We start from the raw sequence: 25762 nt of genomic DNA on the forward strand, positions 1-25762 counted from the left end.
ATAGTTTCTTTTTGAATCTCAAACACCACAGCCAGTGAGCAGAAATCTAAAATGGTTGATTTAAGTATCTATGTTTATGTGCCTGTTGGAACCACCTGTGAGACTGATGCCTGGGAAGGTGAGCCGGGATTGAGTTGGGAACATTCCGCCATTTCCTCGCTCACTCCGCCCCTCATAGGGTTGCAGGAATGACTTCCAGAGGCTTCTGACCTCTCTGGCTTTGTGATAGGTGGAATTCTCTTGGAGGAAACAGAGCCCTAGTGTAGCTGCTGCAAGCCAGCGGTCCCCAGCCGCTCCTCCCTTTGCCATGTGGGGGACCGGGCACCCAGAGGGCAGGGATACTTTCATCCTTAACTAGGTCATGCCCGGCCGAGCCAGGGAAGCACGGTGTTTACGGGAAACTACAAATACTGTGGGTGAGTGTCCCCTCTCTGGTGCCATCTACATTTTGGGGGGCATGGACATTATGTGAGTATAAAAAACTTCTTATGGTTATGATAGGTGTCCCACAGGTGTAGGCAAAGGATTGAGTTTACGTAGGACAAAGAACAATGACAAAAAAGAGAAGGAAAGTGCTCTGAAAGGGATTTATCTTCTGAAAAACAATGATGTAGTAATTTCTAATCATAAAAGGGCACGTCTCTAAAGATGGCTCGTCAATTGATTTTAAGATTGATAGAATACAGAGTGAAGAAGTCATTATTTTAAGCAGAATTAAGTTCGTAGTTTTTCATTAACTCTGAAAGTTTCTCTGTTACTGGCTGCGGCTCACAAAAAAAAATTGTGTCTCATTGGATGAATAGTTTTACTGAATGCGCTTGATGTGGATGGTCAGATGTCAAAGATTTAACACGACAAAGATGCATTTGACGCTAAAATTGTAAATAGAGAAGCAAGTGCTTCTTTCTGTTCTTCCTGGTGAAGGAGGTGGAGGTGGAGGTGGAGCCGAATCTCAGAGGTCCTGAAATAGTCACCATGGGGGAAAATGACCCGCCTGCGGCTGAGGCCCCTTTCTCCTTCAGATCGCTTTTTGGACTTGATGATTTGAAAATAAGTCCTGTCGTACCAGGTAGGTGGAACCAGGTGTGATTTCTGGGGAAGTACCTCGCCAGGATTTCTCACACCCAAAAGCTGGATGCTTGCACTTCCTTGGGTTTATAGAACCCTGGAGAGGAGGGGACACTAGAGAGGGCATCACCTCGGTCAGGCCCTTGCCAACACCCGGAGACAGAAGTTTGCATTCTCCGGATGGATGTTTTCAGAAATTGAGGCTCCAGTTGTCCTGCCAGAAAAATCTCTGAGCCCCCCAGCAAATCCTGAGAACCAGTGCCCATCAGCTCTTCCAGGAAACTAAAAGTGTTCGGGCATTGCTGGGCATTGCTGGGTGTTGCCGAAGGTATTTGCTGCCTAGATTAAAACCCAACAGCAGGAGCCAGGAACTGCTCTGAGCGACAAGGAGAGTTGGTTTTGTAAATAGGTCTCAAATACAGAATTTGCCACCGTGAGCTGTGGCTCGCTGGTCCCAGGTGCAGTCAGGAATGCTGACCTCTGGGGCCGGGAAGGGAGACACCTGGGGGCTCTGGCTGAGGTTCCAGAAAGCATGGAGTGGGGGCTGTCCTGTGATTCCTTTTAAACCCTCTGGACAATTGAGGTTGGACGGTAGTGGAGAAGATAGGAGGTGGGGGGAACAGGCTTCAAGTAAGGGTAAGGATACATAATTCAAAAATACAGCTCAAAAAATGAGCATAAATGTTAATTTTAAAAGCACCTTGCTATCACCTGACCCCCAAGATTTACCTGGCTTTATGTTGGCCTTCATTCTCTTCCTGTTTTTGCCCGCAAGTGCGCATTCACGTACAGTGTAGGTATAGACAGGTGTTTCCCCATGTGCTACTTCGTTTTTATAAATGCTCTTTGTTTATAACATCATGACATCCTATCAAATAGATGTTCAATTTACATAGTTCTTTAAATCATCATTTGACAATAATTATTTCTAATATTTCTGTAGTACAAATAAGATGAGCATGAGTAATGCTATGCATATTTGCCTCTGCTAATTTTGCTTATTTTTTCATAATTGATTTCTAGTAGTGAGAATTTAGTAGTGCCTTAAGTAAATAAGCAATTGTATTGTTCATCATAAAAAATTAGAAAATGCAGTTAATCAAAAAGATTTTTTAAAGTCACCCACGATTTTACCATTATTCAGAGGTAGCCCTCTTTGTGCTTTAGTATTGGATTTCTTGTCTTTTTCTGATATACATATCTGCATTTTCCTTTGGAAGTGGCATATACTATGTTGAAGCTTTTTTTTTTTTCCAAGTGAAATGATATCATGTTCTTCTTTCTATGGTGTTAAATGATTAAATATTCTTTAAGGATTGGCAAACTATGGCGGTGGACCAAATATGGCCCACAACTTGGTTTTATAAATAAAGTTTTATTGGGACACAGACACATTCATTTATTCACCTATTGTCTACAGCTGCCTTCATGGCATAGTAAAGTAGAGCAGTTGCAACAGAGACGATAAGGCCCATAAAATTTAAAATATTTACTATCCGGTCCTTTACAGAGGAGGTTTGCCCACCCCCTTTCCCTATCATGGAACCAACTCTATTCATTTGTTCTGTTACCTCTTCCTTCTGATGCGCATTCGGGCTGTTTCCTGTGCATCAATATTATCCATGTCACCTCTCCAAGTGTCCATGTAGGTAGAAATGCATGTGCATCAATGAAGACATCTTAAGATAAATGCCTGAGAAGTGGTTTTATTAGGTCAAAAGAAAAATTCCACCCATGTTTAAGGCTTTTGGTTTGTATTTCCAGTCTGACTCTCAAAAAGTTTGTATAATGTATATATTGACTACAAGTGGAAATCCATTTCCCTTCGCTCTGGACTGCAGTGAGGGTGCTATAATTGCAATCATAATAAATATTGCGAGGTCGGTATGTAATTACATTTGATTTGCAGTTTTTCACATTTCCAGAGAGGTTGAAGCTTTTTCTTCATGCTTGTTGATCATTTGCATTTCTTTTTGGGGGAGGTGCTATGCATTTTGCTTTGTACTCCAGGCACGCCCTCAAAGACAGGACAAGGAGGTGGAGTGGGGCCACGGTAGCGTCCACAGGGCACCGTGTTGGAGGAGCTGTAAAGGGGCAACTGTGAACAGATACAAAGCTTCTAACTGAGCAGTAATCTTTGAGTCTATAATTAGGATGAATTTTCTAAATCTAACTCTTAGACCCAGAGCAACTAGAATGATAAGAGGTCATTCTTGGGGTTCCTACTGATTTTTAAAGTGTAAGTGGAGAGTGGGCTCTCCTAATGGGAAGTTATTAATTTGGTGCAGGTTTCTGGGGGTGGGGAAGGCTGAGGAGAAGTCTGCTCTGCTAACTCAAGACCACGAACTGGTTGTCCTAAAAGGAATTGGTCTCCTAGGCTGAGATAATACAACCTCCATTATCGTGATGTCATTCATCCATCCATTCATCCATCCATTCACCCACTCAATTTATTGATACAGTGGACCCTTGAGTAACACAGAGGTAGAATTGAGTTGATGACTCCCCACCTAGCCAAAAATCCACTTATAACTTTTGGCTCCCCCAAAACTTAACTACTAATAGTCTACCATTGACCAGAAGCCTTGATGATCACAGCAACTCACTTAAGAAGTATGTAGTATGGTACATGTATTATATACACTGTGTTAGTGCAATAAAGTAAACTAGAGAAAAGAAAATGTTAATTGAGAAGATCCTAAGGAAGAGATAATACATTTGAGGTACCATACTATAAAAAAATCCACCTGTAAGTGGACCCGCACAGTTCAAACTTGTGTTGTTCAAGGGTCAGCTATACTCATCAAGGAACCCTGCACGCCGGGTGTTGGTCTAGGCCCTGAGAACACGGCTGCAGAGCAAACCACCTGCTCATCAAGACAGCGACCTTGCCCTCTGCCTCCCCCTCCTTGTTCTGTATCCTTCAGGCCATGGAGTGTGTGCCCTTCCTTGTTCCCCTTAACCGCTTCCTTCTCCCTCTTCCCCATTCCTTCTCTTACTCTTCTCCTCCTATCCCATCTCTTCCACTCCCATTTTTGTCTTCAAATTCCCTCCCTTTTTTTTTTAATTTTTAAGATTTTATTTATTCTTGAGAGACACACAGAGAGAGGCAGAGACATAGGCAGAGGGAGAAGCAGGATCCCTGAGGGGAGCTCAATGTGGGACTCGATCCCGGGACCCCAAGATCACACCCTGAGCTGAAGGCAGATGCTCAACCATGGAGCCACCCGGGTGCCCACATTCTCTCTCTTTTTAAAGGATGCTTGAATGATGTTGACCATTTTATAAGCACACTCTGTAGTGCCAGAGGGTGAAGCTCTGGGTTTCCAAAGACACGCAGGAGAGATCTTTGTGGCCTTTCCATGGGAAACCTCTCAGCTCAACATCTCTAGGACTGGGGTGTGAGAGGACCGGACAGTCTTGTCTTGAGTAACCGTGCGCCATGCAGAAGGCTGTCTCCCCTTCCCGCGTTCCCACCCTCCTCAGTGTGAGTGGGGACAACCTCGGCTCAGATGTATTTTCAGGATCACTGAGGTAATGTGCATGGAGTGGCCTGTTCTCCTCGGAATCAAGGTGCCGATGGAGATTCTCCTGGTTGCCCAGAGAGGCTTGTCCTTCTGGGCATCATACCACTGGGGTAGCACATCCTCTTTTCCATCCAATCTACCTGGTTCTTTAGGCAAGAACTGGGACAGGTCTGGGGTTTACCCTACTTGCAAACTAACAAGTCAGTCTGCCCAGTGTGCTGGACGCTCCTAGAAGACAGGAGACTCTCAGGTCGGACCCGGAGGACGTTGTTACCCGTGGCACAAGGGGCGCATATATCCTGCTCCAGTCAGTCCCCCATGCCCGCCAAGTCCCACAACGGCGATGTCAACAGCCCAGGGATACACCACGTGCCCAGAGCGTCTGTATCACACTAAGGAACCCAGGACCAAGGCAACTCGAATCCTTTATAATGCACTGCGGGCAGATCTGCACACGCTTTGTCCCCGAGGAAGACGTAGTATTTGTTAAGCCAGACACTGAGTGAACCTGCTCCTTGGTCTGGAGGGAGACCTCGTCTCTATCTTCTCAGGCTGCTCGCCCTGCCAGCCTCCTCAGAGAGACGGTCTGGGACAAGGCTGGAGGTGTCGCCGTGCACGAGGCTTTGGAACAAGGGGCTGCTACATCATCTGGTGACCCTCTCAGAGGTCCCAGCTCTCCCTCTCCTCAGAGCGTCCTGTGTGGCTTTTACACATCACCGTCCTCCATGGGGGAAGCGTTTCTGGGGACATGGGCTCCACCTGCCTTCTGTCCTGAGTTGCTTAGGGCTGCGGAGACAAAGTGCGACAAACTAGGTGGCTTAGAACGACACAGGTCTATTGTCTCATGGTTTTGGAAGTCTGAAGCCCAGGAGCCAGCAGGCCCATGTTCTCTCCGAAACCCACGAGGAAGCTTTCCTTGCCTCTTCCCAGCTTCCGGTGTTTGAGGATAACCTTTGGGGCTCCTTGGCCGACTTCGAGGTTCGTCACCCAAATCTCTGGCTGCATCTTCGCCTGCTGTCCTGCCTGTGTCCCTTGGCACCATTCCCTTCTATGCACGTCTGTTTCTGTGTTCACGTGCCCCCTTTTCAAAGGACACCAGTCAGATTAGATTAGACCCACATCATTACTTTATTTTATTTTTTTTTTTTAAGATTTTATTTATTTATTCCCGAGAGACACACAGAGAGAGGTAGAGACACAGGCAGAGGGAGAAGCAGGCTCCATGCAGGGACTCGATCCCAGGACCCCTGGGTCACAACCAGAGCCAAAGGCAGAGACGCTCGACCCCTGAGCCACCCAAGCGCCCCGATGACTTTGTTTTAACTTGATGGCCTCTGTAAAAACTCTATTTCCAGGGATCCCTGGGTGGTGCAGCGGTTCGGCGCCTGCCTTTGGCCCAGGGCGCGATCCTGGAGACCCGGGATCGAATCCCACGTTGGGCTCCCGGTGCATGGAGCCTGCTTCTCCCTCTGCTTGTGTCTCTGCCTCTCTCTCTCTCTCTGTGTGACTATCATAAATAAATAATAATAAAAAAAATTAAAAAAAAAACAAAACTCTATTTCCAGATATAGTCTGGGGTGCTAGGGTCCAAATGCCCGCATACTGCAGGGGGGGCGGGGACATAGTTTGGTCAGTAACACCATCCCTTAACCCGGGATGGACACAACGGGGTCCGGAGTGGAGACCATGGGGCCGGGCCTCTGGAGAATGTGTCCCCAGATCAGTGGCCTTTGTTCTAAGCTAAGGTGACTTTCTTTGGGCCAGAACATTCTCTGCTTTGAGGGGAGGGGGAACGGATAGCTGCATTTTAAGTTTTATTTTCGTTCGGATCGGCTGCTCTGTGGCTTTTTGCTCTTTCCCCCACCTTTGGGTTTTCAGACGCGGACGCGGTTGCGGCACAGATACTGTCTCTGCTGCCTCTGAAGTTCTTCGCCATCATCGTCATTGGGATCATCGCCTTGATATTAGCGCTGGCCATTGGTCTGGGCAGTGAGTATGATGCATTATTCAGCGGGCTCTCGAAAGCCTATTCGGGCCTTGAAACTTTGATGAGCCCCCGGCTTGCACGGGTGGGGCGCTGCCACCCAGCCTTGAAGACTGGGGGCGACGGCCTTGGGGGCTTGCTGGCTCCGAGTGCTCGGCCCGCACGAGCTCGAGCCAGCCCGGGGCCCAGGAGGGGCTGCTGGCCACGCTCGGGGCTTTGTCACCAAGGAACCTGCCCAGTTAGAAGTGTCGAGAGGCAGCTGATGAAATAGGATTCCGCGGGCGGGAGGGGGCGAGGGGCCCGGAGGAGAAGACAAGGAGGCCATTCATGCCAGGCCAGGCGAACCTGCTATTTTTAAAAATGAGGCTCATGCGGCTTTTGAGAAAGTGAGTCATTTGGACGCGCTCTGATAGGGAACAGCATCTCGGCCTCTCCAAATACGCGCCCACCTGCTCGGCTGTGCGGTCCGCGGTCCCCTCTCTTCTCGCCCAGAGTCGGAGACAACAGGGGGGACGTGGGGGCCCCCGAGTCGTCCTCACGGAGCTCCTTGCTCAGCTGGCTCAGCCAGTCGGCCTGCAGCCATGCACTTTCTCTCTTGACCTCGAGTCCTGTGGTTCAAGGCCGCAGGGCGAGACAAAGTGGGGGTGCCGCAGCCCCCACACTCTGGAATTCGGAACAGAAACTAGGCTGAGGCAGACGGCTTGCAATTTCGAAGCGGGTTTCATTACTGATGGCCAAGCTCAGGGCCACGTGGCCAGCGGATGGTTGTTGGTGCTGTGCCCTGAAGAAGCCAGCCCTTCCTTGACACGCGTGTCCTCCCCTCTCCTCAGTCCACTTCGATTGCTCCGGAAAGTACAGGTGTCGCACGTCTTTTAAGTGCATTGAACTGACGGCTCGATGTGACGGGGTCTCAGACTGCAGGGACGGGGAGGACGAGTACCGGTGCGGTAAGGCCACACTCCTCGCCGCAAAGGGACGGCCCCACCCTGACCTTGCCCATCTGCAGAGTGGGTCCAGATCCACTGGGTGCCAGCGGCAGGTCACGTCCTTAACTGGGATCCACGTGACATGCGTCCCCGGGGGTTGTGGAGCCGGGAGCAAAGGGAGGGCTATCTCTTGGGGCCCAGATGCGGTTCGGGGAGATCACAAGAGCCGTAAGAAGAGGGTGCGGGGGGCACGGGGCGGGGGGTCCAGGCAGGAAGAGCTGCCTCCGGGTGGGGGTGCTGGGGGCGAGGTCTCAGGGTCCCCTGGCCGCTAACGGGCTGCTCTTCCCATGCACCGGCCAGTCCGCGTGAGCGGCCAAAACGCGGTGCTCCAGGTGTTCACAGCTGCCGCCTGGAGGACCGTGTGCTCTGACGACTGGAGAGGCCACCACGCCAACGTCGCCTGTGCCCAGCTGGGGTTTCCGAGGTAATTTACAGAACATTGACGCTGATGGGTGAAGTGTCCGGTGGGGGTGACCACGGGGACGGGGAGCTTCCTTTCAGCCACCTCGCTCCACAGGGGCGCCCACCAGGCCCCCAGGCCCTGCTGATGCTGAGTGGTTTGACCCAGGCCACACGGGACAGGGCACGTTTGGGGACAGGGCCCCAGATGCACACATGAAGCACGGAACTTCTGAGCTGAGACCAGGCCCCCAGCTCCTCAGGCACCTGCCCCCCGCCCCCCGCCTGGTGTTGGGGCCACGCAGACGTGCCCGCACACTCCTTAGGATCCCGAAGAGCCAAGTCTGGAAAGTCAGGCGTTTAGTGAAAACACAGTCACTTCCAACGGCTGTTTGGTGACATGCAGAAGGGCCAGCTCCTGTGGCGGGCGCCTCGCTTTTCCACGTTTGGTTTTGTCTGCATGACGTTTGCGCTGAGGGGACGCGTTTCTCTCCTTGTCTCTCCACGCCCTCCTCCGACCCCGGCACCGCCGTCCTCCGTGGCCGCCCCACAGGGCACCCCAACCCCCTCTGCCCTTGCCCCCGGGGTTGGAAGCAGGCCGGCCGTCTGAGTTCCCACACTCCTGCGTGCTGGCCCCCGAGTTCCCGCGTCCTGGGCCCACTTCCCCGGCTCCGGCATTGCAGCCTAAAGCCCTGGAGCCCAAGGAGCCTGGTCCATGTGTGGTGCTCCTCAGCTGCCATCTGCACCCCAGTGTCCCAGCCTGTGTCCCCCAGACCGGGACCTTCTCGCCTTGTGACAACCCGGGTGCCAGAGCCAGCTGCAGCTCAGCTCTGTGACAACAGCCACGCCGCCCCACAAGTGCCTCCCAGGACGATGCAGCCTTCACCCCTCACGGACAGGGGGGTGGTCACACTGCTCACGTGTGAGCACACATACCACAGTGCACACATACCGCATGTGCACACACACCACACGTGTCCACTGATACCACATACACACCACACGCACACACACCATAAATGTGCACAGGTACCAGGCCCACACCACAGTACACACACATACTGCACACTTCGCACACATGCACGCCAAATTTGCACACATACAACACACACATCCCCACACACCACATGCACACACACCTCACACACATGCCATATGCACATGCACACACACGCCATGTGTGCCACACAGCACACCCACACCATACACACCCCACCCCCCATGCACATACACACACATACACTGTGCATAACCACACACAGACATGCACATACACTGCATCACATAGCACACTGCACACACACATCACCCGTACACCCCATCACACAGTGCACACACATTCACACAGTGCACACATGTGCACACGCTCATGCACACACCACCACCACTGCAGACAGCAGAAAGCTTCCCCAGGCAGGTCTGTTCCCTATGGAGGTGCTTCCGTGGCCTCCCAGGGGCGTCCCTCCCGCCTCCCGGCCCCCCTCCCTCCCCTCCTGGAGTGCCTCCGCCAGCCCCCGAACCCCAAGGCCCCCATCTACTGTGCAGAAGGGCCCAGAGACCCCTTTCCCTCAGCTCCCCGGCCAGCCAGCCATGGTGAGATGGTCCTTCCTACCCATAGCGAGAGCCGTCAGGGGAAGGGAGCCCAGCCAATGCTACTTTCCCAGACTGCCCCTCGGCACGGCCCGTCTCCTTCGCTGTGCACCTGTTCTGCCCTCAGTTCCCAGATTCGCTTCCACATCTTTCTGCCTTTCCTTCCTGCTTCGGTCCCTAGAGGCCGTCTTTGTTCTTCTCTGCTCAGCCGCGTCCCACGTCAGCCATCTGTGATGACAGAGAGAGGGGAGGCTGTCAAGCCGGACGGCCTGGGTTCGAATCTCCGTGTCGGCACCCCAGTTCCTTGACTCAGGCCTCAGAAACGGAGATAATAGTCGCGCCCACTTTTAGGGGTGGCGTGAGGTTCTCGTGAACACAGGCATGCCCTGGGAGAGCTGGCGGTCATGCTGGGTCCTGCCACCTGGACGCTGGGCGCTTGACAGGGATCCCGGGGTGGCTCTTGGGGGCCCCTTACATCTCACAGACCGGCTGCGGCCAGCCCGCCTGCATCAGCCTCTCTGTGTCATGTCGGGAGCTCGCCCCCCGGTGCCCGCCCCGTCGGCCGCGGGGCCTCCTCGGGAGGCCTGGGAGCTCATTGCCCTCCAAACTCAAACCCGACTCACCTTCGCATTCCACACAGAGTCCTGGCAGCCCGCAGCGCTTGCATCACCGGGTGCAATGCTGTTTGATCAACCGATGAGTGAAGCAGGCCGGCTGCTTCGGGTTTTGTCCACTCCGTGGGAAAAGGGGGGGATGGCCCTTCATTTACTACCCTCCACCTCACAACCCTGCAAACATTTGATTTTTTTTAAAAAAAAGATCACGCCTTCTTTACCATGCTTCTCCAGAAGACCTGCTTCCCGGCACTTTAAACCTTTGCAGGCACCTGGGGCGCCCTGAGCCTCTTCCCTCTGTGCTCATCTCTCTCCGATGGGAGGCCGCGCCGGCTCTCGCTTTCGATCTCCCGACCTGTGGCTCTCTTGGGTGCTCGGCATCCCCACTCGGGTCCCACCCGAAAATACTCCACCTGCTTCTGTGTTCTGCTGTCTCTGGGGCTGGCTGCGTCAAGGGGTCTACTTGGCTACCCCAGGAAGTGGTCCTCCCCGGCACAAGGCCAGAGCCTGTGGGGGGTGCAGGGGCCGTGGGGCGGGGGTCCCAGACATTGCGAGATTTGGAATGCCTTCCTAAGCTAGCGAAGCTGTGGATGGTTTTGCAGAGGTTGGGGTGGGAAGTGACCGCCCCCCCCCCCCCCCAGTATGATCCATGCGGTACCCTGACTGGAGCACTGGTTGATTTGAACCGGGCCTCGTTTCCCATGTGCTTGCAGCTACGTGAGCTCAGACACCCTCAGGGTGGACTTGGTCGAGCAGCAGCTCCAGGAGGACTTTGCCTCCGTCAATCACCTCTTGCCTGATGACAAAGTGACTGCTCTGCACCACTCGGTGTATGTGAGGTACGTGCGGCCAGGTGGCGCTGCCGTCTGCGCTGTGTCAAGTCACCAGCTGGCTCCCCCGAGCTGTGCGCGGCCCCATGAAGACGCAGGAGACATGAGAGTGTTTCTCCAAGTGCAAGGTGGGGCCTGGCAGCCTCAGGGAGACTGGCTGGAGCCCCGGCTGGGGTGCAGGACCCCACCCCAAAGCAGGCAAATAGGGCCCGATGGGGAGGGGTGTAAGGAGGACCATCGTGGGCCAGCGCTCTGGTTGTGGGCACCCAGTGTGTGCGGAGTAGCGCAGGGGGACAGGGAATGAGGCAGAGGAGGCTCAGAAGCTCGAGTATTCTGTCTGCCATTCGGATTCCACATTTCCCCGCAACTCCTGAGAAAGGTTAAAAAGTGAGATGACTATACCTGCAGCCCAGCGGGTCCCCTTGCCTGGTCCCCTGCCTGGTCCCCTGCCTGGTCCCCTCCCTGGTCCCTCCCTGGTCCCTTCCTGTCCCCTCCCTGGTCCTCTCCCTGGTCCCTCCCTGGTCCCCACCCTGGTCCATCGCTGGTCCCTCCCTAGCCCCCTCCCTGGTCCCTTCCTTGTCCCCTGCCTGGTCCCCTCCCTGGTCCCTCCCTGGCCCCCTCCCTGCTCCCTCCCTGGTCCCCTCCCTGGTCCCTCCCTTGTCCTTCCCTGGTCCCCACCCTGGTCCCTCCCCGGCCCCCTCTCTGGTCCCTTCCTTCGTCCCTCCCTGGTCCCCTCCCTGGTCCCCACCCTGGTCCCTCTCTGGTCCCCTCTCTGGTCCCTTCCTTGGTGCCTCCCTGGTCCCCTCCCTGGTCCCCACCCTGGTCCCTCCCAGGCCCCCTCTCTGGTCCCTTCCTTGGTCCCTCCCTGGTCCCCTCCCTGGTCCCTCCCTGGTCCCCTACCTCTACAGCTGGACGACTCCATACGCTCTTGCTGGTACTCTGGACCAAATCCCAGGAGCACGTTCTCCGCTCTGGGAAACATCAGCTCGTCAGCCTGTCCATCACATAATTGACAGTCACCCTGGGACCCACAGGCAATTTGTGGGGACAGCTCATCTCTTAGGTCCTTAAACCTCAGTCTGGTGACATCCCCTTTTCCTTGCACGATTGCATGAGCAGACTGCAGCTCAGGAGGTAGGGAAAGTCACCAGGGGACACGGGTGGATGGTGAGGAAGGCACATGCCCTGGCTCCCACCCACGCAAGGGTGAGCACATGTCATCTCTGGAGCAATCACAGCTCCACTCTGGAGAGGGGGGTGACCCAGGCTGCAAGGACCTGGTGCCAGGAGAGTCTGCCTCGCTGTCCTCGAGGGGCCAGCGGAGAACACCGGGCTGAAGCCGACCTGCAAACGACAGCAGCGGGTGCTCGTGTGAGAGAGCTCCTCCCGCGTCTCCTCTCATTAGCCGTCCAAAGCGTAGGGACGCTCACCACCTGTCACACACACAATACTTCCTGTCGCCAAATGGTTCGGTATCAATGTGTCACCTCACATGCATGTTTGTTTGTTTGCTTTAATATGGACTAAAATTGCAATCTGTAATCAAGAGCAGGGGAACAGGGTTCTTTTTTCCCCTTTTACCCCAAGATTAAGTTTTTAAAAAGGGCTCGTTTCGCAGGCCTCTGGCATTTACACAAGCCTCCTCTTTTCGTCCTTAGGGAGGGATGTGCCTCCGGTCGGGTGGTTACCTTGAAGTGCACAGGTAAGAGACCTACACGGCAGGCATAAATGGAAACACGCGCTCGCTCACAGACTCCTGTCTCCCCCCACCCCCCACCCTCCTGAGACCGCTCCGGGTCCCCGCCTCCTGGGCACCAGGTGGGAACTCTGCAGACCCCACCTGGAGGAGAGGAGGGCGGTGCCCATCCGCCTCAGCTGGTGGGTGGGGAGAGGCAGCCCAGAGCCACTTCTCAGCAGCGGATGGGACCGCGGGCACGATGCCCCTTCACCCACGGCTGCTCCAGCGGCCCGACTCACACCCTCTCCTCCCCGCCGCCCCCTTCCCACCCACCTGCACAGGCTGGTCGGTGCCCCAGGCTCCCTGCCCCACGGCAGGTGCCCCCGGCGTCGGGGAGGGTTCTTGCCGCAATGTTTGGGTCTGGAGAAGTCAGGCAGGTGCATGCCAGCCCCGAGATTGCTCAGGAGAGGGCTGTAGAAGGCTCCCGTGCTCCTGGAAGAGCCGGGGTCACTGCGGGGTCCTGGGCGTCACCGGGAGGGGCGCTGCCAGCACCAGCTCTTCCCACCGCACCCCCTCGTCTCGGTGGCCTGTTCCCCGCTCTCGCCCTGTGGGCCCCTCCTGCCCCTCTTTCGGGGCTGGGAGCTCCGTGGGGGCAGCGGGATGGCAGGGAGAGGGGAGGAGGCCTGTGGCTGTGACAGCAGCTTCCCCAGAAAGGTCTGTGGGATTCAAGCCCCAGCCCTGCTCCCCTCTCTCTGCAGCCTGTGGTCTGCGAATGGGCTACAGCTCGCGCATCGTGGGTGGAAACGCGTCCTCGCTCACGCAGTGGCCCTGGCAGGCCAGCCTGCAGTTCCAGGGCTACCACTTGTGCGGGGGCTCCGTCATCACACCCGTGTGGGTCGTCACGGCCGCCCACTGCGTCTACGAGTGAGTGCTCCTCGCCCGCACGCCCCGGTCTCACTGAGCCACCATAGGATGAGGGGATTTCAGGGCTCGGCAGCAGGTCCAGAAAGCAGGCAAGCCGACTGGGTTGTCACAACACAGTGTCCAGTGGACGGGACCCGCCCCAGCCCTCACCGTGGCCCCTCACTGTCCCTGCTGGCTGTGCCTGGGGACCCTGAGCTCATTCTAAGGATTTCAGACCTGCAGCTCTTACGGAGAGAGTAGAAAGCTTTGGAAGGAAACCCTCGTGCCAGAGGAAAACCGCCAACCTCCGTGTCGCTGAGCACGTTGCGGCCAAGAGGGCGAGAGGGACGCAGGCTGGCGGGGGGCGGGGGGGGGTGTGTGCCCGATGTGTCGCAGGGGAGGTGAGCACAGGAAAGAAACCACAGAAAGTCTTCCAAACACAGAGAATTCTCCTGGTTTTGTTTTCCGGTTTGGTTGCTGTGTGTTGGAGGACGGGCCGACAGACGCTGAGTCCCGGAGGTGCAGGCGTCGAGGCTTCCCTGGGGGATGGACACACGGGGTGGGCCTGAGCTTCGGGGCCGAGCGTGAGCAAGCAGGGAGCACTATCGCCTCCCCCACCTGCGGGCCTCGGGTCTCCGGACCTCACGTCCCCGGCCCAGGTCCGTGGGTTAAAGCATTCGGGGTGGTCCTACTTGTTCTCTCCGACTTCTCATTTCAGCCTGTATGTCCCCAAGTCGTGGACCGTCCAGGTGGGGCTGGTTTCCCTGCTGGACAGCCCAGCCCCTTCCCATCTGGTGGAAAAAATCATCTACCACAGCAAGTATAAGCCCAAGAGGCTGGGCAACGACATTGCCCTCATGAAGCTGGCCGGGCCCGTCCCCTTCAACGGTACGTCTGCGGTCTTGGCTGCGCCGTTGCTTTCAGTTGTTCGAGGGAGTTTGTAATCGCCCGTGGAGCCTTTCTATGACGCCGCCTTGTGGTCCTCGGCAGGTCGTTCCAGGAGTTCATTCATTTTCCCCGCTGGCCACTGTTGATGATCTTTTCTTGTGAAACTTGTGATTTTCCTGGTTCTTGATCTAATGGGCAATTTTCAACAGCGTCCTGGACTGGGGGCTATCACAGCGTTGGGGATGCGGGGTCCACACACCTCTTCAACTTCGGCAGGTGGTCACCCCGGCCAGGTTCACTGCACGTGACTGGCCTACTCCCGTGGGCTGTGCCGAAGGTGTCATTTGATTTTAGAGATTTCGCGGTTCTACTTTAGCCAACTGGTCTGGTGCCCCTGAGGCTCCCACTCGTGCCACTTGCTTCCTGCTGGAGCCGCCTGGAGATGAGAGGGACTTCCCCAGGCCAGGCCACGGGTGCCTCAAGGTGGCGGAAGGGGGTGTCTGAGCTCTTCCCCGCCGTCCCGGAGCTTGTTGAGATGAGGCCCCCAGCAAGGGCTGTCCACCAGCCCCGCGTCTCAGTCTTGGCCCGGAGAGAGGGCACTTCCCCGGTCAGCCAGCTGGTTGTAGTGGGGTCGTCCTCATGGCCACTTCCTTACCGGGCATCGTCAGCTCCCTGAAGCACTCCCGAAGTCTCTCCGCGGCGGCTGCTGAGTTCGGCAGGCCACGTTTCCAGGCGGGGAATACCTAGTCCTAACCTCTGAAAGTCACAGAAATACCCGAACACACAGGGTAGAACTTTGGAACGTCTTGCAGACGCCAACCAAGGATTAGGGACCCACTCTTACATACGTTAGAGCCCCTCCTCCTTCCCCAGCGCTCAGCCCGGGCCCGGGCCCACCGTGTTGTTCATCACACCGCACATCTCATCCTCTACGCGTAACGCTCGGAAACAAATATTCCTGGAGACGCAAAGAGAAATTGTAACGGCGGTGTTCTTGTATCTTTATTGATGATACTTAAGAAAAACGAGGTGCCGACACCTGCACTTTGAGAAAAATTAGCGAGAGCTCTTACTAGCTCTCTGCCTTTCCATTACTGTCCTGGGCGGAAAAGCTTAGCGCATCTCGAGCGTATTCACGGGACACCCCACGGCAGCCGTGATGCTGTCTCTGCTAGGGGTGACGGGACGCATGTGACACAGCCTGCAGGGACAGGCAAGCTTCTTGCCCCCAGATGCACCGGGAGGGACCGTAATAGTCACGGAGGGATGTTTCCCAAGCCAACGTACCCGCAGTCCAGACCAGGAGTGGGCAGGTTAGGGCCCCGGGTCAGATCTGGCCCTTTGACTGTTTTTGTACATAAAGTTTCAGTGGGAACAGCTAGATCCGTTTGGATACCGCCGCCTGTGGCTGGCAGCTTTCACGCCACTGAGGCGGTTGGTCTACACGGCCCATAAAGCCTCAGGTGTTAGCTATTCCGCGTGTCATGGAGGAAATGCCGCTCCCTGGCCCAGACCCAGTCACATTGCCACCGGCTAGGGTCGTTTAAAGGTTGATGGCTCTGCCCTGAGCTAGGAGGTTTCAGACCGACCAAGGCCTTGACCTTCCTTTGGGAGATGGCCTGAGCTCCTCAGAGAGGCGGACGCTGGGGAGACTCATGGTCTTCGTGGGCTGGGGCTGGCACTGAATTTAGGGTTGCTGTCTCCCCTTGCGACAGAGAGGATCCAGCCCGTCTGCCTACCCAACTCCGAAGAAAACTTTCCTGATGGAAAAATGTGCTGGACGTCTGGCTGGGGGGCCACGGAGGACGGAGGTCAGTCAATCATCTGAAATCAAGGTTCTGGGTCCGGGAAGCCCAGAGCCGAGAGGCCGGGATGGACGCCCACGTGGCACGCTCCCGCCATCTCCGGGTCGTGGTGTCTCCCGTGCTCTCAGCAGTCTAGTTGTGGGTCAGGGTCACGGTTCCATTTGTCTTGGGACGTGAAAATGGCAGACTCTGTCGGGAGAGAAATGAATCGAAAAGGAGGACCAGGGCAGCCCGGGTGGCTCAGCGGTTTATCGCCGCCTTCAGCCTGGGGCGGGATCCTGGAGACCCGGGATCGAGTCCTGCATCCGGCTCCCTGCAAGGAGCCTGCTTCTCCCTCTACCTGTGTCTCTGCCTCTCTCTCTCTCTCTAATAAATGAACAAATAATGTTTTTTTATTTAAAAAAAAAAAGAAAAGGAGGACCAGGAACACCCCTTGTTGGGGAGACCGTCCCCGAGTCATCAGGCGGTTCCCCTCCCTGCTCCCCACCACGCTCATAAAGCACGCGGGGAGCCCATGGAGAACCCCTCCCAAGGCTTATCCAGAAGGGAGACATCTGTCGCTGGTGAGGGATTTTCCTCTTGTGCGACTTTGGAAGACGTGTGATTTCATCAGAGGCAGACGCATGGAAACTCACTGCTCTAGTCGTATCAGACATAGTCACCGTCGTGAGGACAGCGCATGCCAGCTGTCCTTCCGTCGGGGTGGCACACACATGTGCTCACACTCATAGGTTTTCCACCAATTGCTCTCGTTCTGGCAGGAGTTTCTTGGGGTCGGCGGCGGGGGTTGGGGGCTGTTATAACAAAGCTCCGTAAACAGAGAGGCTTGGACAGCAGAGACTCCTCGCCTCCCAGCTCTGGAGGCCAAAGTCTGAGATCGAGGTGTCGCGGGGCCGGTTGAGGCTCTGAGGGTGAAGAACCTGCCCCGGCCTCTCTTCCAGCCTCTCTTCCAGCCCCTGCTGGCTGCAGCCATCCTTGGCGTCCTTGGCTGGTAGATTAATCACACTGCTCCAGTCTCTGCCCCATCTTCCTGCGCCCGCCGCCAACCCCGTGTCTCAAATCTCTCTCCCCTTTCTCTTAGACGGACGCCAGTCTTTGGACCTAAAGCCCACCCTAAATCCAGGACGATCTCACCTTGAGATTCTTACCCTATTACATCTACAAAGACCCTACTCCAAAGAAGGGCACATTCTTCTTCTTCTTCTTCTTTTTTTTTTTTTTTAAAGATTTTATTTATTTATTCATGAGTGATACAGAGAGAGGCAGAGATGCAGGCAGAGGGAGGAGCAAGATTTTTGCAAGGGAGCCCGATGGGGGACTGGATCCCGGGACCCCGGGGTCGCAACTTGAGCCCAAGGCAGATGTTCAACCGCTGAGCCACTCAGGTGTCCCAGAAGGGCACATTCTAAGGTTGCAAGTGAACATGCCTTTTGGGGGTGCAATTCACCCCCAATTCACAGGAAGTTCAGTATTTTCCGCCTGAGGTTTATTAGTTGAGTCTGCCCCTCCCAGAGCGTCCAAGGCCCCCAGGGCCTACCCAGATCCCAAGGGTCCGTCCTCTTCCCCAGCGCGGGGTCTCATCCCCGTGGCTTGCCACGTCCTCCTGCCCATATTGGAAGCCTCCTCCGCAGACACGTCGAGCTGCATTTCACCAGGTACCAGGTGCCGAGCCGGACATCTCCAGGCCACCCTGTCTGCTCCTCGCAGCAGCCCCCCGGCGAGGAGGAGACTGGGGCTGAGGGCAGCTCACACGACCGGCTGGTGGGAGGTCTGGGATGCCACGTCCACGCTCCCCCCACAGCCCTACTCATGCTGTTTCTCACGACGTGTGGCCTCAGAAGCCTATTTCATTACTTTGCTAGAGCCTGGGGTTACATTTAGCGTCCCCTCCCCCCCCCGCCTGGGTAGCCCAGGATCGTGTGTCCCTGTCTCAGGGCCCTTCTGCCGTGGGAGGTGACATAGACACAGGGATTGAGAAGTGGACGCCTTTGGGAGGACACTTTTGTGCTGACCACATGACGGTTCTCCCCGACAGCTGTGTGTGTGTGATCTTCATGGGACTCAGTTTCCCTTCTGTAACCCAGACTGTTCTGAGGATTGAGCAGGCCCGTGTGGGTCTAGTGCTCCCCCAGGATCACCCGGGGGAGGTCCCTGCTGGCTACCGCTGCCCCACCTCCTCCTGCACCGGCCGCTTTAGGGAAGACCGTGCCCGGTGCACGCCCCTGGGTTCCCAGCAGGGCCCCTCACTGTCGTTGCTCTGACACAGGCGACGCCTCCCCCGACCTCAACCATGCAGCTGTGCCTTTAATCTCCAACAAGATCTGCAACCACAGAGATGTGTACGGCGGCATCATCTCGCCCTCCATGCTCTGCGCCGGCTACCTGAAGGGCGGTGTGGACAGCTGTCAGGTAGGGGCCCTTGGTGACCTCTGGGGGCCACAGCGGCGGGCGAGGCTCGGGAACGGTGACCCAGCCTGTGGGATAGGCCGCTGCCAGCATTTCCCTGTGACTGACTGAAAAGCAAATTTACAGGGTGTGGGGAAGACGTTTGCTCAAGATATCACTCCCTTCCCTGGCCATCAGCCAAGTTTACCCGGCGCTCCCATTCTGCCGGGTGCCGGTGGCAGGAGGGGTCCCCAGGGTGCTCCTTGCCCCAGCCCTGGCTCTCGGGGCTTGCAGGGGGGCAGCAGGGGCAGCAGGCAGGTGGGAACCTGTGAACCAGGGCCTCCAGAGCCACAGCGAGCCAGGCTCCAGCCCCGGCCAGGCAGGCCTTCCCCTGGAGCTCTCCGCGGGCTGTGTCCAGCTGCCGTGACCTTCGCGGCTTCAGTGCATCTAGAATCTGGCAGGGGATGCCCCTCTGACAGCTGGGGGAGACCATCCCGGGGGGACCAAGGACCCCACCATTGGGAGTGCCAGCGTCAGTTCTTGGAGGCCTGGGGTGTGAGCATCCCCGCTCTGCGTTTTGTGATACAAGGGGGGTGGATCCTGGCTCTAAGACAAGGACACCCCCCCACCTCAGTGCCTCTGTCTTTGCCATCCAGGGAGACAGTGGGGGGCCACTGGTGTGCCAGGAGAGGAGGGTGTGGAAGTTGGTGGGAGCCACGAGCTTTGGCATCGGCTGTGCCGACGTGAACAAGCCCGGAGTCTACACGCGCATCACCTCCTTCCTGGACTGGATTCATGAGCAGATGGAGGTGGGTGCGGCTCACGCTGGTCCCCGTCCTCTGCCAGGTGGGGGAGGGAATGACCCCCCTCCAGCATCCTTTTCCACAGCCCCAGTGCTGCTGGGCAGAGCCAGGGGTCGGTGCAGCAGGCAGCGCCCTGTGGCCTCTGGGCGTCGGACGTGAGCGTGGCTAGCCCCACAGGCGAGGCCCTGCGTGGGCGTGGTCCTGGGGTGGGTGCACACATGGGCAGTGGCCATGGCCCGGGTGTGAAGGACAAACTTCTTCCACAGAGCGAAGAACAGAAGAGGGGTGGCCGAGGATGAGCCCCTGGGGACGGATGAGTCCAGTGGGCATGTGTGGACAAGGTGCAGACAGTGGGTGAGGGGCTGAACCTACAGGCCCCCGACAGCCACTGGAGAATTGGGACCTGCTGAGAGTCAGGGATGGGCTGGAGAGTCTCTGACCTCAGAGGGCCTGGGCAGCTCTGTGCTTTGGGGGAGCCTCCCTGCAGGGGTGGGAGGCGGGTCTGTGGGGCCGACTTGGCAGGAGAGGGGAGTGCTACAGGCAGACAGGAGGGACGTCCGCCCCTGGGGAGCAGGCCCGAGGGGCTGGGGGGCCCGACGCACGGGAGTCTCAGCAGCACAGCTTCTACCTTGTGGACACCCCGCAACTGTTTGCTGATGTCATCTCTGACTCTGTGCCCACATCACGCCTCGGGCTAGTTTCAAAGAACTTGAGTTTTCCCTTTTATTTTTAAAATTAAGGGCAAATATATGCACCATGAAATTAAGCATTTTAAAGCGGACAATCCAGGGGCTTAACATCTTCACCTCGATGCTGGATGTTTGGTGTTCTGGAAGTTTCCGGGCTTGCACTGCAGCCTCATTGAGCAGTGGAGTGTCTCCCCCTCCCCTCCATCCCCGCTCCTCCCTCCCCTCCCCCCTCCCCCACCGTCTCCAGCAACCTGCTTCTGTCCCTAGATGAGAGGCCTTTCACAAAGTTCCTTGAATTAGAAACAATTGGCTAAGAAAGGCAGCCAAGCCTAATGTGCCCTGGGTGGTCATTTCCACTTCCTCTGGGAGTTATTGCTTTGGAAGCAAGAGAACAGAGGTTTGCAAGAGCAGCCCCCTGATCGCAGTGGCCTTGATGGCTTGGTGAGGGGGACCCCAGGGTGCCGATGGGGCTGCGCATGGGTGTGGGGGATGGAGAATGGGGAGGGAGGGGTCACCCACAGAGCCACAGAGATGCTCCCTCCAGGGAGCCACACTCAGGCACCAACGGTCCATGCCACCAAGCTAGTTGTCACCAAAGTCAAGCTTGAAACAGGTGCCGATCCAAGAAGCCAACTCCCAGTCTTCAGGCTACAGAGGAGGGCTGGGGCCTGGCGGGGTCAGGCTTCCAAAATCCCTCTGGGACCCTCCAGCAATGGAGCTGGGTGACATCTCGGCCCATTTCCCTGGGCACCGGCCTGGGTGGCAGGTCCCGGGACTGTCCCCATATTACGGGCGAGGACTCCTACGCAAGGCCCCCCGCAGCTAGTGACAGCAGAGTGCGACTCGGGCCCCACACCCACCGTGGGCGTGCACAGGACTGTCCCTGGCTGGCCGTGCACAGTGACTGTTCCCGGGACCCTTCTCTATAGTCCGATCAGGGGCTGTGGGGTGAGGGCCCTGGCACGTGGTCTCCAAGGGAAGACACTTCCAGACATCGTGCTGGCCCCGTGGCTCCCTGGGAGGGCCTTGCAAAGGGCTTCCGCCCTCCTCTGCCCCGACGAGCACGTTCACGAGTGATGCATGGAAGGCGCTGGACGGCCCCGCGGAGGCCTGAGACACCTTTGTCACCAGCTGCCTCAGGCCCACGGGGCTAGTCTCGCCCTTCTGTACGTCTCCTCAGGTGTCCTGGAGACGGGGCGGGGGATATCCAGAAGAAGCTTCCCTCCCCACGGGAGGTTTTCCAGAGGGGCTGCAGTTTGAGCTGTGTCTTTGAATATGCCCACGGGCCCTCCAAGGGCCCACACAGGCCGAGGGGAATGGGCCCGGTCGTCATCTCTGCTCTCCTCCCCGTCATCTGTACGGGGGCGTGAAACAGATTGGTTCTTTATTTTTTAAATTTTTTTTTAAATTTAAATTCAGTTTGCCATCCTGTAACGCCGTGCTCCTTACATCCCGGGCCCTCCCAGTGCTGTCACACCTGTTCGGACTCAGAACTGGGACTCAGGAGCGTGACCCTAGGGCCGGGAGGGTCACGGGGGAGCTGGGGAAAGCGCCTGGGGTCAGGGACATGTGGCTCGGGGAGCTGTCTCACCCGCTGCGACCAGCCCACAGTCACTCGGGGCAAAATGCAGGCGCCGGCTGGGCCTCAGCGCTGGAGGCCGGCTTGATGTGCTGGAGAAGGTAACGCTGCGTTTCCATTTCTAGAGGGACCTGAAAACCTGAGGAGAAGGGGTCCGGCCGCCGCCTTGAGTTCCTGCTGCGATGGAGACACCCGGTCCTTCCACGGGCGGGTCCCCGGGCGGGAACTTGCAACAGGAGCGAGGGCCTCGGTGCTCTTCCTTCTGGCACCCCCCGCAGAGCCAAAAGAAGGAGCACCGGCTCTGTCCTTGCGACCTGAACACCCTGCCTCAGCACCCCCACGAGCCGCCGGGGGGCGGGCGAAAACGGCCTGCTGCTCCTTTGTGACCTTCACCAGAACGGAAGCACGAGCACACCTTCGGGGTGCTACGTCGTCCCGCGTGTCCATTCGGTTTTCTCTGCACGGGGCATTTGCCACTACGGACCGGACAGGCGAACCCCATACAAACACCCCAGGCGCTCAGTGGGGCCGCGCCCGCCCAGAGCCGCAGGGGCGGGGGGGGGGGCATGCGGGGGGATGTCACCAGGTCCCAAAGCAACCCAGAACTTTCTACTTCCAAGATCCGCTTCCCCCCGTGGGAGCTCAGTCTACAAGTGCTTAGCCATGAGGTTTATTTCTCTTCTTTCTTCGTAGCATGTGGTGCTTGGTGCATTATTTGTCGTTGCTTCCAAAGGACACGGGCTCTCTTGACGCGTCCGTCGATCAGAGCTTGTCTGACTGCATCGTGCGCCTTGATTGCTTGTTGGAACAGGTTTCTCAGCTGAGCAGAGTTGTATCAAAAGCCTCAGAAGCAGAGTTAGATGAGAAGGTACTAGAAGAAGACAGGGCCACCTGGTCCCACCCAAGGGGTGCCGAAGGCGGCGTGGACAGTCAGGTGTCCTCCAGAGGCTTCCCTGCCTCTCTGCGTGGCCCTGTGAACCTGGCCATGCACCTGAGGCGTTAGAGACCCCTCCCGGTGACCCCCACACCCTCTGTGGCCCCCAAGCGCACACACAACAGGGGAAGAGTTAGCCTGCAGGCCGTCACTGCCCAGGGCACTTAGCACAAATGAAGTTGCTTAGTTGGGCCGGTCGAAGGGACGATGGTGAGTTTCAAAGAGCGAGCAGGTGCCTGGGGAGGGAGAGGCTGCGGGGAGCCCCCGGGATGCGCAGGGAGAGAGGGGAGACCCAAGGCACGGTGGCTGCTTGGCAATGACGTCACCCCCCACACAGACGGCTCGGACTCGCCACGCGGATGTCCACGTGTCAGAAAGTGACGAGACCGTTTTGATCCTAGGTGGTTGTGCCCAGGCCTCCTCGGAAGCAGAGGTAGCTCATGCGTGGGCCATCTAAGTGGTGAGCAAATGAAGGCTTCTGTGCGTGACACTTGGCAGTTGGGAGCACTTGGCCGTGGGGCCGGCACACGAGCATTGCTGGCTGTCGTGAACACGTTCTTCCTTAATTACTATTGAATGTGTTAGGAAATATTTGCTGTCGTATAATCTCTCAGAACGTCTTGAGTAATGCTAATGGCAGGCAATTAATCAGCGTGGACCGTGTGCCTGGCACCACTCTACCACATTTCCTGTGTGCACTGTTTTATCGTCGCCACGACCCTGTGAGACAGGAATTCTCATTAGTCCCGTCCCACAGATACAGACACTCGGGTGTGAGCGGGATTGACGCTCCTAGGCCCACAGGTCAGGCCGGCGGGCATCGGGGTTTGTCCCGGGCACATCGTATCAGCAGGAATTAATGCAATTAACTATCTGCAAAGCCCCGCTCACAGGCATCTGAATCTAAAGAGACTTCGCCCCACCAGTGTGAACCCATTGGAAACGTATCAATCATTCAAAGTCAACTGCTCCCTCCCCTGGAAATGTTTGGTCTTATTGGAGGCCTTCGGTGGCTCCAGCTGCGGGTTCATGGGTGGAGCTCTTTGCCATTTTGTTCCTTTTCTTCCTTGGATATGGCTTCGCATCTATGTCATGCCCCACAGCCAGGCTAGACTGGGAGCCAGGAGAGAAAGTCCTGGCTGGAGCCTTGCTAACCTGCAGCCAGAGAAACAGCCCGGGGGACATGCCACGGGTGAGGTGTGGACCCACAGAAGCAAGTGTGGGGCATGTGTGTCATGGGTTGGCGATGAGGAGAGCCCTCACCTGCACCCGGACATCCGGGACGGTGCCACAGGGATGGCTCCTTCTCTCTTAGGTCCTTCAGGTTTGATATGACTAGATTTTAACATTTCAAGAAGCATTACAGAAGACCGAACAACATTCAGAATGTTTGGAAAAATGAGCATTATAAACCGGTCAGCCACCTAAATGCCAAGTTGGCCACAAAAACGGTGAACACGTGCCTCCCTCTTCCAAGAGGAGGGGTTCTGGATCCCAGGTTGCTCCCGGAAGTCTGATTTCTCCATCTCGCATGTGCAGAATTTGTCCCCAGTGGGGCAGGAAACACAAATGAGGGGTGGGTGTGCAAACCTTTGCCCGGGACCCTGTGCTGCGCAAGGAGGTTCCAGGTGTGGGTGCAGTTGCCAGGGCCTCCAAGCCCAAGAGCTGGCTCAGCTGCAAGATGCCCAGAAGGGCAACCCCGGGCGTTGGCATGCGGGTGTGAGGACTCCCTCCAGGTGGGCAGATGCTGATTCCCAGTCGGGCCACCAGCAGCGGAGAGGCACAGGGTCTCCCCAGTGACACAGAGATGGAGTAATGACCAACCAAACAGACTTGCTACTGTGAAATCTTAAGCACAGGCTTCAAATCAATCTCTTTAGACAAATCTACTCATTGGGCCACCTCCCCCTTTCCCCCCTGACCCAGGGTGAGAGAAAGAGAAACCCTCCCTAAGTGTGCTGCCACAGTGATGGCGATGGCTTGGGGCATGAGGTCCCGTGTCTGTGCAGGCCGCCGGTCGAGCTCAGCGCTAAGATCCGTGGCTAAGTGGCTAGCCGCTTCTGGGGACACCTACGTTCCAGGTCACTTGCCCCTTCTGGGGTGCCTAGACGCTCTGGATTTTCCCCCAAAGTCAGAGACCTACAGAGAGGTCATTCTTTGGGCTCCCATACTGCGTGGTGTGTGCATGCGTGCGTGTGTATTAGTTTGTGTGTGATTACACATGTATGGTGACACAGGCACGGCAATCACTTGTTTCTGAGTCCAACTCTCTTTTCTAACTGGGGGCAGGGTCGTCTGTCCCCAGTGCATGCCCAGCACCCCCCTCCCCATCGTCATGCGCACAGGCCACACGAACAGACGGGTAACAGTCCTGAATGGACTTCATCTGAACCCCACCGCCCCACACACCAGCGCATCCCCGGCTTGGGGGGCGGCGAGAACCAACCTGAAGAGGCATTCATGCTCCAAAATAGTGATTTACCCAAAAGATCCTCACAGTCTGTCCCTTGAAAGTACAAACACCGCTCCTTGGTGTGTGAAACTTGAAACCCGCCACGTCGCGGTTCCTACCCCGTGCTCCACTCTGCCTTCAGGGGATCAACGTCATAAAAACTACGTCTTAAAAAGTCTTGTTCACAGAAGAAAGGTCAACGTGATGTCAGTAAGGGACGAGAAATCACAAAACGGAGGATTTTGGTAAAGAAGGAGGGAGCGATAGCACCGGTCTTTAAATCTACCCACGCAGCACTGACTTCACGGACACACTGATGGAGACATCAGGGTCTTTCTGACTCTCCCCCTCCTTTCCTTTCATCCTATGTGCCTGCTGCAAGCTTCCACCTCCCCTGCTTTCTCTGGGACGCGGGAGAGCTGAGGGGTGCTGTCCCCCTGCGCATGCGCCTGCACTTGCCGCCCCTCCCCACGCGGCACCTGCACCTGTGCCTGCACCTGCCGAGCTCCCTCACTGTACCGCACACACCCCGCCCCGCCGTGGTCCCCAACACAGAATCTCAACTTCGTGCCCACTTCCTGGGAAGCAGAGGGAAAATCAAGGAAGGGGAAGGGACGGAAGCCGGGCACCGTCCCCGGGTCCAGGTGG

At 56.8% G+C, this 25762-nt stretch overlaps 1 protein-coding gene across 1 annotated transcript; it reads left to right on the plus strand.

The window, feature by feature from the left end:
- Positions 1-960: 960 nt before the first annotated feature.
- TMPRSS3 (transmembrane serine protease 3) lies at positions 961-22258 on the plus strand. Its single transcript, XM_025983384.2, has 12 exons — positions 961-1069; positions 6474-6584; positions 7410-7526; positions 7866-7989; positions 10882-11007; positions 12657-12700; positions 13435-13600; positions 14298-14467; positions 16183-16278; positions 18539-18681; positions 19314-19466; positions 21854-22258. The coding sequence occupies exons 1-12, from the start codon at positions 976-978 to the stop codon at positions 21869-21871; spliced, it is 1362 nt and encodes a 453-aa protein (XP_025839169.2). The 5' UTR covers positions 961-975; the 3' UTR covers positions 21872-22258.
- Positions 22259-25762: the final 3504 nt, after the last annotated feature.

Source organism: Vulpes vulpes, chromosome 15, assembly GCF_048418805.1.
Source record: "Vulpes vulpes isolate BD-2025 chromosome 15, VulVul3, whole genome shotgun sequence".
NCBI lineage: Eukaryota > Metazoa > Chordata > Mammalia > Carnivora > Canidae > Vulpes > Vulpes vulpes.